Source organism: Polistes fuscatus, unplaced genomic scaffold (genome assembly GCF_010416935.1).
Source record: "Polistes fuscatus isolate 324 unplaced genomic scaffold, CU_Pfus_HIC Scaffold24, whole genome shotgun sequence".
NCBI lineage: Eukaryota > Metazoa > Arthropoda > Insecta > Hymenoptera > Vespidae > Polistes > Polistes fuscatus.
Genome location: NW_025113101.1, coordinates 411,494 through 426,991, shown reverse-complemented (window position 1 = coordinate 426,991; position 15,498 = coordinate 411,494). Strand labels below are relative to the sequence as shown.

General features: G+C 31.5%; 2 protein-coding genes across 2 annotated transcripts in view; both read right to left on the bottom strand.

The window, feature by feature from the left end:
* Nucleotides 1-203: 203 nt before the first annotated feature.
* Nucleotides 204-3,558, bottom strand: LOC122518423 (putative uncharacterized protein DDB_G0293878). The gene is made up of 5 exons (XM_043637362.1): nt 3,162-3,558; nt 2,944-3,064; nt 2,150-2,301; nt 1,908-2,057; nt 204-1,831 (listed from the first exon to the last, which is right to left on the bottom strand). Exons 1-5 carry the CDS (start codon nt 3,249-3,251, stop codon nt 503-505), a joined length of 1,842 nt encoding a protein of 613 aa, XP_043493297.1. The 5' UTR covers nt 3,252-3,558; the 3' UTR covers nt 204-502.
* A 2,247-nt stretch (nt 3,559-5,805) lies between these two features.
* The window catches only part of LOC122518264 (LON peptidase N-terminal domain and RING finger protein 3), a 29,673-nt gene continuing 19,980 nt past the window's right edge, over nt 5,806-15,498 (bottom strand). Inside the window, exons 2-9 of the mRNA XM_043637084.1 lie at nt 10,346-10,464; nt 10,160-10,282; nt 9,222-9,419; nt 8,452-8,536; nt 7,972-8,174; nt 6,983-7,284; nt 6,702-6,909; nt 5,806-6,553 (exon numbers count right to left, since the gene is read on the bottom strand). Coding sequence (XP_043493019.1) covers nt 6,191-6,553; nt 6,702-6,909; nt 6,983-7,284; nt 7,972-8,174; nt 8,452-8,536; nt 9,222-9,419; nt 10,160-10,282; nt 10,346-10,464 — 1,601 coding nt within the window. The 3' untranslated portion in view covers nt 5,806-6,190. The remainder of the gene's footprint in view (nt 6,554-6,701; nt 6,910-6,982; nt 7,285-7,971; nt 8,175-8,451; nt 8,537-9,221; nt 9,420-10,159; nt 10,283-10,345; nt 10,465-15,498) is intronic.

Here is a 15,498-nt window from a genome sequence, read left to right as displayed (position 1 = left end):
ATTATATATAATTATAAAATTATATATAATTGTATTATATATATACCTAATAGAATAATATATTTGTAAGTAACATATAATATAAAAAATGTTCTCTAAGATCGATATATTTAATATATATATAAATCAGAGCAAAAAAGATATGTAAAAGAAACGATAACGAATAGAAAAGAAAATGAATTTTTGAAAACACTTTACTCTAATCGTGTTAAATGCTAAAGTTTATTTTCAAAAAATAGCGACCATGTAAAAAATACGACGCGTGTCTAACCGTCAAATTATAATATTTAAATTACATATCATGAAATTGTGCGATCATAATAATTAATCATCGGAATGATATCACGATAATTAACATCGAATGATAATTTATCATATTTATGCAAATATCTGGAATTTTTTTTGTTTTATAATTTGTCTCACAGTACGAGTTGTACTATCATATATCATACTCGCTTATCGTCCAATTGGATACTCGTCTCCTCCCCCTCCTATCCTTTATTTAATTGTCTTGCATTATACGATCCTTCCGCAATTCATTGAAATTCTTTCTCAAGGCAAATCGGTTTGTGGCAGTCGTAGGCAAATTTTTCCCGGACACAGCGGTTGATCTAATCATTGGATTACTCGACCTCAAAGATTTCATTATGTCGACACTATTTAAAGCTCCTTTAGGAATACGATATTTCGTGTCAGTTTCATCCATTATTTTAGGACTCGTTTTAGACGAATTTTCATGAAAATTAGTGCTAACGCGTTCTAACATTTCGTTTCGATCAACAATTTTCGAATCCAAGCTAATGTTACTTTCTTTCATTGGAATTTTATTCGTCGAACGATCAGATTCATTGAATTTGATATTTTCGATAATTGAATTGTTCGACAGAGTAGTCATGGAATCAGAATTTTCCGACAAACGATCGAGTTTCTTATTGGTTAAATCACGTTTCAAATCTTTCATAGTATCTTTGGTTTTACAAGTTTGTTCATTATTTGTCGTTGAATCGGCTAAAGTTTTCGCGTCCTCGAGATAACTATAATCGTAATCAAAAACTGTCCTAGGACTACGAATTCTCTTCAAACTTTCCTCTATCAGATAAGCCAATTCGAAATTTTCATTCTTCATGATCTTAGATTCATTCAAGAATGATTTATTATCGGTGGTTAATATCGTCGAATTATTTTCGATGAATTTTTTCGTCTTCGTTTTATTACTCTTCGATAAAGATTTGTTTTTAATTGGTCGTTGTTGTTGTTGTTGTTGTTGTTGACCAATAGAAGAAATTCCATTGTTCGATTTATTTTTATTAATCACGTTCTTTCTCGTGTCACCGAATTTATCCTTATCCGTGACATTTAAATTCCCATTGATATTTTTCGCATTAGTTACGACTGATTTTTGATTACGTTTTTTGATCGTCGAAGAATTTTGTCGCGCGGCAGCGATCGTCATAGAATCGGAAAATGATTCGCGAACGTTTTCGTGCTTCTTCGAACATTCCATTTTTCGTACACACGATTTATCTTTCTTCGCGTTACTCGTTGCTTTATTCGTTTTACTTTTATTGATCTTTTTAACGTTAACATTTTGTATTTTCTCGTCGTTTCGAATCGTTTTAATTGTATCATCGTTCGAGTTATTATTCTTAAAAGATTTCGTCAAATTAGTCTGAGCATTTTTCTGAGTAATTTGCAAAGGTCTAACGATTTCATTGTTCACAGACAAACTCGATACTTTGGGCACAGTTTTTAATGGTCCACCACTACTCATGGATCTGGACAATCCATGTTGCATTTTCAAATGTTCATTTTTAATCGTTGATCCTGGTATCTATACGAGACAAATATTTATTTCAAATCAAATGAAATATTTATTTAAACTCATAATAAAAGATACAATTAAATACTTTGCGTAATTCCATAGAAAATGGCATTTGCTTTTCTTTGAAAGTTTGTTTCCAACCATAAGCCATGGCGTATTGTTTTTCCTTTTGGCTAATATCGGACCTCTTGTGCCTTTTGTATAAAGCTTCCCAAATGAAATTATCGTTAAATACCTGATCGTTATAAAAAAAAAAAAAAAATGAATCATTCATCGATCATTTTCATTTAGATGATCATCATCATAATCATCATTATCATCACTTACCACGTTTGCAATACGCGATAAGGAAGATAAATTGACGATATCAGTGAACTTAAGAAATTCAACGATTTTTCTTATCGAAGATCGTGGCAACGTCAAAAGTGTATTCCCTTTACCTTCGGCTAGATTTTCAACGTAATTAACAAAGTGCTCGCCTATATATAGTTATAAAAAGAAAAGACAAAAATTATACAAATATTATATTTAATAAAGAACAATTATTCAATTTTTTGCTTTCAATGAAAATGTTATTTTGATTTAACAACGTAAGACCCCGATTTTAATGCGTTCGTCGGATTACCGTTAGGCCCAAATCTAAAATTTTATTTAAAAAAAAAATAAAAATAATTAAATTAAAATAAAAGTTAATTAATTAAATATTAATTATTTATTAATACTTAATTATATTATTAAATAATTAATTATATTATAATATTATTAAATAATTTCAATTATGAAACTAAAATAACGTTACCCATAATAATCTATAAATAAATAAATAAATATAATAATATATAATTAACAATATAATATATAAACGATGGGGCCCCAAAAGAATTAAATATATTTATTAATAATTAATTATATTTTTATATATAAAGAAAATAAAAATAATTAAATTAAACAAAAGTAAATTAATTTAATATTAACTACTTATTAATAATTAATTATATTATTATATTACTAAATAATTTCAATTATGAAACTAAAATAAAGTTACCCATAATAATATATAAATGATGGGGCCCCAAAGGAATAATACCGACGAACGTATTAAATACGAATTGAAATCATACCGAAAAGTCGACTAATGACGTCCTGCAAAGTTTTGTCTTGATCGAATTCAATAAACTTGATGGTACGAGAAATCGGTGTCTTGTGTGGTCCGTGAGATATTTTCCAAACGTAAAGTATCACCTAAAAGAAAGAAATAAGAAAAAAAAAAAAAAGGAAGAGAAAAAGAGGTTATTACACGAATGAACTTAATCCTCGAATATGATCGTCTATAATAAACCTCGTCTTGAAGAATTTTAAGGCCATAGTAGTCTCTGCTAGGTGGTGGTGCCACCGAATATTTTTCCAAGTATTCAATCTTACCAATCATACTCGTTTAATCCCGTGTTCTCGAGGTTTCTACATCGATCTTGATCAAATCTTCTCTCTCGTTTGATTTCTTTTATCTACTACGCGAAAATATTGAAAATCGTTTTTTTTTTTTTTTTTTTTTCATTCAGGAAGGAACGATCTATCGAACGATTTCAATTGGACGACGATTAAACAATGGCCAATCGTAAACGAATGAAAAGAAATGAAACCGATGTTATTTTTTTTAAAACGAACTATGACACGTTTTCAAGATTTTCATGTAATTCGACACGTATTTACACATATTTACTTATATAATAAATAATAATAAATAATAAATAATAATAATAATAATAAATTGAAAATATTAATTTGACATGGTGAAATTTGTGTAAAGACATATTAATCTTAGATTTCATAATATTTTATTACAATGTTTCAATATGAAGAGATGAAGATAAATATAGAAATGTTGAAGTAAAAATGGAAAGTCGCTTAGCATTACATAATATTTGTAATGTTGCTTTAGTAATTAATAATATACAAGTTAGGCTATAGAATAATATCACAATGCATGATTCACAACTTCGTAAAAGTTTAGAGAATAGAGTATAAATCTAAAGTAGGTAATAATTTGAAAATGTTCAAATCGTCGCGAAAACAGCTATAAACTTTACGTTTCCGTTTACATTCGCGTACGTAATAAATATACGTACGTACGTGTATCTACGTTATTATAATAATAATAATAATAATAATAATAATAATAATAATAGTAATAATAATAATAATAATAATAATAATAATAATAATAATAATAGTAATAATAATAGTAATAATAATAATATAATAATTATTATATTAAGAAGAAAAAGAATTATATAATAATAATCCGTAATGATTATAAAAAGGATGGAAAAAATTTAATTAATTTCTTTCTTTGCTTTTTCTTTCTTTTTTTTCTCTTTTTTTTTTTGTTAATTTTCTTTCATACGTTTTTATATATCATACTTTTTTTTCGATAGGAAAAATATCGGATAGTGCGAATTCGCGGACGATTATTTTTTCGATCGTCGATAAGGAAAAAAAAATTATCGACGTACTTTTTTTTTTGGTGCTAACACGATAGAAATTTTTCCCTCATAATATAATTATATATTTATTCAAACGATCCATAGAAGTTAAAAAACACTTCTTTTTCTTTTTTTTTCGTGTGTGTGTGTTTTTTTTTTCTTTTTCTTTTTTCCTTTTTTCTTTTTATTATTATTATTTTTTTCCCTTTTTTTTAATCGTAGCGTTTTATCATCGTAATAGAATTTCCTTTTCTTTCTTTCTTTCTTTCTTTCTTTCTTTTTTTTCTTTTTGTGGTTTTTTTTTCTTAATGAAAAAACGTATCTATTCTTCCTGTAAATACTTGATTGCATGAATTGATATGACGTTTCTAGCTCGTTTAGGACTTTCTACTACCTCTATTAATCGATGATTATTAAAAAGTAACATGAAAATAAATTACTATACGCTAACGTGGTCGAGAGAAGTCTTATGGATGACGGAATTAACTTTATAGTGGTATAAAAAGTCGAGTTTTCGTGCCGTTTTTTCTTTCTTTCTTTCTTTCTTTCCTTCTTTCTGATTTTTTTTTTTGTTTTTGTTTTCTTCTTTTTCTATTTTTTTTTTCTTTCTTTTTTCTTCTTCTATTTAAAAAAAAAAATCCTCCTCGCGTCGTGTGTTAAGTAGAGAAAGGAGGAACGACAAAAGAGACACAAACGACATTCATTTTGGAGATTTCATCATCCGGCGAGAGGACGAAAAATTATTGCCGGAATTATGAATAAAGTTAGAGCAACGATAGCGACCGATTATTTGAAGAGCTGAGATAGAGAGAGAGAGAGAGAGACTTATTATATATTATTTCCTATAACACTTATAAGTGTTTAAATGACAATAAGTAGAAATAGGATAAAGTATAGCAAGAAAGAAGAGAGCAGCAGTAAGTTAAAATATAATAAGTTACACACGTACTCACACCAGCACAAATCAAAGTATGTAACTTTTTGGTCAAAGTGTTTGTTGATCGATCGATCGTTCGTGTATCAAACTTGAAACGATCTTAAAAGCTTGAAACATTTATCCGACACGTTAAGAAAAAACCTCACATTATTATCAGCTCTTCGTTGGCAAACATTATCAGCCGCGCACGCTTAGGTTTACACATAAATGTGTTAACGTGTGTTATACGTGTATGTTTTCGCGTAAGTGTATTTGTGTGTATTGTCTCGTATATATATATATATTAGTATTATATATATATACTATACTATAGTATATATATTATATACTGTATTATATACTATAGTATATTATATTAGTATTATATATATACTATATTATATACTATACTATAGTATATATATTATATACCATATTATATACTATAGTATATATATACTATTATTATAAATTTTAATTATAATATTTTGGAAGAACAGATTTGCGTATTGCAATAGCGAAAACCAAAATCGGTTTACCTTATCGAAATTCAAACGATCTAGCTAACAATATTTGTTAATTTATTTTCTTGATATCGGATATGTCGCTGATGTGTGTAGCGAAATCGAATTTGGATTGATCGATAAGGCATCCGATCGAGAGTTTGAGTGCCGAAATTATGGAGCTAGGCACTCGAGCAAAAATACTTGATTAAAAGGACGCGAGAGGAATAGGAAGGAAGGAAGGAAGGAAGGTAGGTAGATAGAGAAGTGATTCGAGATATTCGAAATACCTGGAATATGTTAAATGTATCCGTAGACGAAAATCGATTATCGAAAATCGCGATAATCTATCGTAATCCTTTCGTTCACGTTTTTTAACGCGAAACGGTAGATGTTGGTTAGTTAATTATGAAAAGTATTTGAAGGAATAAGAGAAAAAGGACGACATGTATAGAGACAATAATTTCTAGGATTGTTGAAAAAGTGAAACCGTCCTTTCCGTTATGGCCCGTCTGTCTCTGCAAATACTCGACGAGGTCGTTGTTTCTTCGGACGGTGCTGGCGCAACAGTGAGTTGCCTCTGTTCCATGTGATCCAAAGTCTTCTCTATGGCTCTCAATCTTTTCTCCAAACTAGTAGTACCCAATATACCAACTTGAAGTTGAGGTCCAAGCGGTAAAATGGCTAACAACCACCAGGTCCAGGAGGGACCGTCGGGTAATCTCGGCCAATCTTCTTCCGTGTCGGGCATACGACCAAAAACTCGTTGAATTTCCGATTGTTGATAAGAGGGGACGGTGTTCCACCATCTTCTACCTTTCGCTCGTACCTGCGACGAAGACACCAAGCTTTTTTTTATTTGTCTGTAAGATCAGTAATCGGTATTCTCCTAATCTAATTTACGAATTCTTATAGACTCTATCATCGAAATACCAATCCAAATATTCTATTAGCGTAAATTGACTTTTCGCGCATACCTTATCGTGCAATTCCAAGAGATTCAATAATTGATTTCCTTGTACTACTGTGTCCCGTAGAAATTCAACGTGAGCCGTGTCGTATCCGTCCCTTTCACCACCGGATAAAACACGGAACCTTCTTCTTCCCAACGTACTTAGTATACTGCAACCATCCTTCAATAAAACGCGATCCCTTATTTCAAGTATCGTACCATATTCCGCGTACCTGCAGAAATAAAATGATCATCGAATCATTTTGATTATTAAATAATAATATATTAAAGAATGTATCAGCTTACCTTTTAGCACCACTCGATTCTTTGTTGAGACACGCAGCTATACCAAATTGTTTGACCCCACTTTCGACGCACCTTCTAACCATCAATCGATATCTAGGCTCGTAGACGAACAACGGACACGCGACGCATGGAAATGCAGTGGTGCAAATAAATACTGCGATTTGTTCGCTGTCCAGAAGACCGAGACCTTGAACCAACTCGAGTCGATGACTCGCAGCTCTGGCGGCGTATTCGTTCGGTGCAACAATCTTCAAAGCCTTTTCGATGAAATCCGTTACCGTTTTTTGACTACTCGCTAGGTACTGAAAAAAGAAAACAAATATAAATTGATAGTTCAATTTATTGCCATATTTAGGCTCACTTATTGAGTCACACGCAAAAATTCAACAATTTCATATTCATTTAATAACCGATTTCTCAGAAACTCGTCTCACCTTTCAGATTACGTAATAAATCAAATGAATAATTGTGTGGATAGAATAAAGGAAGATGAAGAAGACATTTCGTAGATACCGCAAAATAATCGGTTATAGTTCGTTTTAGTGGCAACCATCACTCGTCGTTGCTTCTTACCGAATAAATTTTGTTCGTCATTAACCCGATAATATACCGTTGGATACAGACAATTGGTAATAATTCTGAAAACGCGGAAGCTTATAACGGTGACCGCAACGACCACGAATAACGATCGTTAAAGATCTACGAGGTATCGTTCAACGTTAGAAAGCATTCCCGTATTATTTCTTAAGTTGCAATAATCGTCGTTAAAATAAACCGACCGAGCGAGTACTCTTCCTTTAATCTTTGAAAAAAAATACAAAATAACAAAAACATTGCCCATGAGTAACGGTTCGTGACTAACAAGCAAACCACGAGAAGATACGATTTAATATATTTAATCGATTACATTTTATAATCCTTTCTTTTCTAAGTTTACGTTAACCACACGTTAACAATTTTGAAAATCAAACGTTTATTTGAAAACTTACATCGGCTAAGGATGTGACACACAAGGGACAAGCCGAGGAATAATCCAAACACCTGTCAAGACACATCCAACAATACGTGTGCCCACATGGCGTTGTTACAGGTTTCCAAAGTAATCGACAGCACAAAATGCAATCTAATTCGTTGACCGTTGTTCCATCAGCAAATGGAGGTAATAAAACCTCAGCAGGTCTTGCTTCCACTCCTGAAAAGGATTCTTACTTGAGAAACGTAATGAAATTAAAATGATAGTCATATAAATATGCACCGATAATAGGTTTGTCGGTTTAATATTTAACACACATACGTAAATTCATCTTAATATTCATCTTAATCAAATATTTAGAAAAGAAAACGTTGCTTTGGTTTGTAACTATTGAATTTGATGTTTTAAAAATATCGTAAGATTATTAAAAAATAAAAATATTAATTAAATAAAAGTTAAATAAACGAATATAATTTAGTCACGTTTGAAAACTTACTTTTCAGTTTTTCCATATCTTGGGATACTCGGTCCAAAATTGTTTGAAGTTTGGCGTTATTCGAGAGAAGTCTTCGACTAATCGTCTGCGATAAAAACAAATAAAAACAACAAAATAATATTATATTATATAAAAAGTGTGGTAGGTAGGAGAGAGAAACACTGTGATGTTGAATTGAGATACGATTTCAAACAACTTACAATAGATGTGATTTACAATAACACACATTGGGGATATTCTATCGTATTTTTATTGTCTTTAAAAACGTGATAATGATAAACGGTCACGTAGGGAATCTATATAATGACATCGTTGAGTCGAGTATCACGTTTATAATTAGACGCGCGGTGAAACGATTACCGATTATTCGTCACCTTTTATCACGGCCACGATATTAACCACGATAACAATGATATTTACGTAATCTATGCAACGGGTTTGAATCATTCGATTAAAAAAAAAAAAAAAAAAGAATAAAAAAAAAATAAGAAAAAAAAACAGCAAGCGTTTTAAATTATATTTCCATTAAAATGTGTCTCGTGGGGGTCATAAGCCTATCGAAAAGTTCGCTGAACGTGCGAAGGTTAAAAACACAAAAAATACATATGCGCGAAATGAATTGAAATGAATTGAAATGAATTGAAATGAAATGAAATGACATGTTGTTTCGTTTTAGTTCGAAAAATACTGTAATTGATAACAAAAGAGAAAGAAATGTATATAAAAAGGATAGATGTAATAAGAAAAGAAAATAAACGGACAACACATACCTGTGTGAATTCCTCCTCGCCACCACTACTATCGTCCTCGCAATCCGAACTATTAAACGCGGCACGTCGATTACGCTTGGGATTTGTTAATTGGTGACGGCTTCTCGTGCGGGACACACCTTCTATTAAATTGTACGGTGTTCGCGACTGCATGACACTTTGCCGACGCAAATCGGCCAATAACATTCTATGCAACACCTAAAAAAATAATACAAAAACGGATTAAAAATATTTTCCATTTATTAGAAAAGAATCATATGTGTGTGTGAAAGATTTTAACTTTATTAAACGGAATATATCATATGTTCTATTATTTAACGAATGATTTAAGATAATTGTAATATAATAATAATTAAATAATTTTATAAATAAATAAATCAATAAATTTTGTAATAAATAAATAATTTTCTTTCAAAACGTCACGTTAATTTATTCATTTTAGATCTAACGTTTTACGATCCCTTCCAATTGCTATAATTTTCTAAAATGATTTAAACATTGTACAGAACATAGACTGCATTTAAAAAGAAAAGAAAAGAAATTATGTTACATTTGAACGATACAGTCGAGTTGATGACAATTCAAATAACGAAACGATTCTCTCTCTACTATACTCCGAACAAAAATAGAAAAAAAGAAAAAAAGTATACAAAGATTAAAGTTAAGAGCTAGTTTAGGGAGGAAACAACGTAGGGAGAGAGTTGATACGAGTGGCTGACTCACCTAACGACTGTCGTACCTACAACGAATCGTTAAACTACCAACAAAACAACAAAAGGATTGTAAGAACAAAGGGAAACCCTTCAATCTTCTTTATTTTTCACGAATAAAATAATATTATTTACCGTTTACTTAGCTCTCACGTTTTTGACGTTACCGGTTAATTGGAAAATAAAAAAGGAATAAAAAAAAAAAATAAAAACTTTATATTTACCTACCCTGGTTAGTTCGTGCCGTACAACTTGAGGGTTCTTGTCGATGGCAACGCTAATGCAAAGGGCAAAAAAGGCTTCCTCGTATCTGCCCAAAGCTGATAACGCTACTCCTCTTCTGTAATGACCCTATTGATCAAATTCATCGTTAGAAATAGAACAATTTAATTCTGTTTATTAAGGTAAACTCACCTTTCCCCAATCAGGTCTAAGCCTAACTGCCTGATCGGCATCCGTGAGAGACGCCTGTGGCCTCTTTAACAAAAGCAAAACGTGGGCCCTGTTGCTAAGATGGAGTGGGCTGTTTGGCACTGAAACAAAAGAAAATAACCTCATAGAATCTGGTGTTTATCCGTTTCCTACTCTTGTCGAGAGAATATCAATTTGATCTTAAAGCTTTCTTCTTCTTCTTCTTCTTCTTCATCTTTTATTTCTTTCCCGACAAGCCAAAGATTATTGGTCGTGGGAGGGTGGGGTGAGGGTGGGGGTGGGAGATATACGAGATGTTAAATAACAAATTTTTATTTCTATCTGTAATTTTTAAAGAAATAATTTATCTCTACGTTACGTGATTTTCAAGATGACATTTTTTTAAATCGATATCTGCTAAATTATTATACGTTCACTCGTAAATTGGTCAAACGTTTACTCAATTAAATCCGTTAATGTATTGATCTAATCGTACGATTATCAATTTTTTTGTTGTTTTTCTTTTAAAGTATTTCTTCGAGTAACACAACACAACACGAATTTGAATATATTTAAATAATATTGATTAGTGTTTTATCTTGTTTTTTTTATTATTATTATTATTATTGCTACTTTTTTCTTGTTAGTTTGTTGATAGTTTTGACCCGATTAGAGAAAAATGCATTCGTTTTCTAACGTAAGTCGGGGAAGAGGGAAAAAAATTCTGAGAAATAAAAAAAAAGAAAAAAAACGCGACTCAAAGATCAATATCTTTACGTTTTCCAATATCCAACTATAAATGGATGTGCTCGATTAAACAAATTATTATACTAACATTTATCAATTGCTTATTAATTATACCGTAGTGGCATGAGCAATACGTAGAATTTTCTTTTTTTTTTTTCCAGAACCCCGTTATGTCACCGTCATTGCGAAATCGTGATCATTTAATCGGATAAGCCAAGCTTTCTCTATCATGTCAAATTTTGTTGATAGTAATACGAGTTGTGCGTATGCAGTATCGATGATAAATTTTATTTGATTTTATTTTAATAATCCTATCCCCGTTCACCACCAACAAATAGATTCATCTTTCGCGTTTTAACATCGACAATTTGAATTCGAATTTGCATTCGAATTTGAATTCGAATTTGTTCAAGGACTGAGGCTATTTCACTCTTCGTTACATTTTATCACACATTTTTATTATTATAATTATAATTATTATTTTTTCCTTTTCGTGTGCAACTTTTAACGCGAATTATAAATCACTGCAGTATGTCAAAAGGAATGACATTAAAAAAAAAAACTGGTGTGTGTACTTATGCACGCACGTAAGAAGTTATACTTCTTTTGCGTACCAAAACGAACATAACCTCAATAACCTCAAAAATAACTTTCAAAAAAAACTTCAAAGAAAAAAAATAACTTTAAAAAATTATGTACGCACGTAAGAAGTTATACTTCTTTGCCGTACCAAAACGAACATAACCTCAATAACCTCAAAAAAAAACTTCAAAGAAAAAAAATAACTTACAAAAAACAATAATTATTATTATTATATATATATATATAAGAAAGAATAAAAAAAAAAAAAAAATATCAAAATAGATATCAGTCTACACTAAATATAAGGGAGATATATCGAATTACTTTATTCGTCAATGGCCATGGCGCTGTGATAGCATTGTTTCCCGCTCGATCATTTAAGTCAAGCAGCGCTGAGTACGATTAGTACTTGGATGGGTGACCCGCTTGAGAAAAAATGAGAGGAAGAAGAAGAGAAGACAACTTCATGCCGTAAACTTGAAATCGTTTCGCCGCGCGTCATAAATACCGACAAACTTCATGGTGTCGATTTTTCGTGTCGCTCGTAAAAATTCACTCTCATCACATTTTCCCAAACGCGGTTTTCCAAAAGAAGTATAACTTCAAAAAAAAAAAAGAAACAAAGAAAAAATAAATAAATAAATAACGAATAATAAATTAAATGAATTTTGTTGTTAATAAATGAAAATACCTTGGGGAGACACATGACAAATGATTTGTTTTGTAAGTCCGTGAATGCACTTCTTGCTAGTCACGAGGAGGAGACTGGTTAGAGAGGGTGGTTACGAGGGTGGGAAGGAGGGAGAAGAGGCGTAGTTCAAAAGCGTGGACCGTGAAGAGCCGATTTGACGAGGAGAGCGTGACGTCGAGTGGTCGAGGGGGGACAAGGGGGAGTACTGGTGGAGGTAGACGGGTGCAAACGTCGGGAGTGCATCCTGGCATTGTGAGCAATGTCATTGCCTTCGTCGCGAGAACTCTTTCTATATGTTGGTGGAGAATGAATTTCCGGCACGCGCTATGACCACCGGTGTATATATATATATATACACATATACATATACAGATACATATATAGGCTCATGCCAATTGCACGAATAAATCAAACGTTCTATATTATTCTTGAGAATTATATGTTTGTTTCTTTTTATTTTTTTTTTTTTATTATTTTTTCCATATTAATTTATACGAATGTATTTTATGTAGTAATAAGAAACGAAACGAAACGAAACGAAACGAAACAGAATACGCGATATATAATTAATCCGAACGTTCATAAAATTATTATTATCAATGTACGATAAGATAAAGAATTTTGTTTTTCATATAATATATATATATTTTTTTTCCTTTACTTTTTTTTTGTTCTTTTTTTTTTTATTAAACATATATTTTATTCTCGGGTACTCGATTGAATAAACGATCTCGATAGAGATAGGAGGAACGGACTTATATAAGGTAGCTCATTTTAAACTACAACAAGACATACAACGTATGTAGATATATCGTTTCGAATCGATCCTTTCGTTGCACAACAACCTTGAATGTTTCTTTCTTTAGAGAAGAAGTCGGGAAAGAAAAGTAACATATTTTTTGTCGGGTCTATTAGTTAATTTAAAAAAGAAAAAGAAAGATGAGTCGAAAATATGATCCTTTTTATTTTTTTATTTTATTCGTACACGAAATTGGGTAGAATTGTGAATTCGAAAACGTGATTGGTTCGATTTTTTTCGTTATAATAATAATATAACGTGTAATTGATCTTCGTAATAAATTTCTTGGCTTTGTTTTATTTTTGATAGGACACGACGAATATCAAAGAAAATTGTATGTACGCTTGACACACGATCTTATGTTAAAGAAGAACACAGAGAAATATTGTTGGAATATGCTTAATCGTTCGTGCTGTTGCTATTAGTAGTAATGACATATCGTTCTCTTCTCTTCGTTGAAGCTTACAAACGAATTCATCGCGTTGAAAACGTTTTACTCGTTTAATAAAATCGTCGTCTTTCAAGAAATTGTACTCAACGTACGTTAGATTTGACTAACTCGAGAAATCGTGAATTCTTAGAACGGTAACTCATCGAAGTTAACGTTAAATGTGTTTTAAAAGTACGATAAAGAACTTCTCGATGTTCATTAAACCGCGATCTGAATCGTATTTATAATCCAAATGTATTTTAATTATTTACCGTTTTATTACCGATTATTCACCGTTACTAATATCAATTATCGAATTATTTAACATTCTAGTCATCTCGTAAATATATTTAATAAACTTTGCGTAAATAATATCTGTATTTACCAATAATCTATTAACAAGATAATATATATTCTTATAAATGCGACACAAAATCATTTGAATTTTAATGGATTAACGATCGAATTTACATTACTTATCGATCATTTTGCTAAATCGTATTGCAATCGTTCCTTTATTAAAAATCTTAACCTTAATTATATCTCTGACAACTTATATAGTCGTACTATGTATCAATTAAATCCCATGATGAAAGGTAAAATAAATTAACATATTCAAAGAAACGTTATTTTTACTTTTACTTATCTCAAGAAAGTATTAAAAAAGAAAATCACAAAAAAAAAGAAAAAAAAAGAAAAAAATAGATAAGTATACTTATAAAGGATAATACGATAAACGAGTTTGTTAATTAATTAATAAGATAGATAGTTGTCGCGATGTTAGTTATAGACGTGGTTGCACTGTTTTCTGTTTTACGATCGAATGCCAAGGTTTGATCCGGATGATCGATCGTTCATTCGTCTTAACATAATAAGTGCAAGTACTAGTAGTATTCCTATATTCCTAGCGAACAACAAATTAACTACGATCGCGTGTTTCTTCAACTAGCACGTATAAGCCTTTCCTTCTTCCGTTTGTTCTTTGACCGTTGCGATCGGAAACCTTTTTAATAAACGGTCAATGAACGAACGTAAACTATTACGTAGGAGATATAATTGTTCGCTTAATTAGCAATTCTTTATAAATGATAATCAAAATATTGAAGTAACACTAAACAGATATGTATATTGATACAAGAACGAGTATGTGTACTAGGTGGTGATAGTTCAAAATAAAATATTGACACCAGAAAGAGAGAGAGAGAGAAGGAGGTGGGGGGTAGAGTGGGGGGAAGGGAAAGAAAAGAAAAAAGAATCTTGTTAAAGGTAAATATTATCTATGCTAATCGGTAATGACTAATAACTGATACTGACCATTTGATTTATAACATTTGCAGGATTTTAATTATACGTTATAACGAATGTGAATATACATGTGTATAGGGGTCCGATTTATGGCTATAAAATCGATTGAAAATATTATTATCAATTGATGTTGATTAATAATTTCTATCAATGAGATAAAGATAAAGAGCAAGAGAGACAGAGATAGAGAGAGAGGGAGAGACTCGTGTAAAGATAGGACAAATGTATCGATTTATGACAAAATTGGCTCGACAATAAAGCCGTTAAGGGTGCGAGTCAGTGTGGAACGATGGCAGCGCGTTGGCTGACGGAGAAGAACGTGGCCGGGTGACCGACCTTTACGTAACCGGCTGCCTGTCGTGCTGGGTCCGCACGTACCCCACCTCCCACCTCCCACCTCCTTCAAACCATGACGCACCGTACCGCGCCGGCCCGGATGACGCTTCCCTCTCTCCCTCTCTCTCTCTCTCTCTCTCTCTTTTTCTCACTCTCTCTCTCTCTTTCTCTCTTTCTACTCGGATCACAAACTCTTCTTCTAACAAACATAACGCATCATCAACACACATCGCGAAACTATATTCTAATTCCCCGCCCTTTTTCTT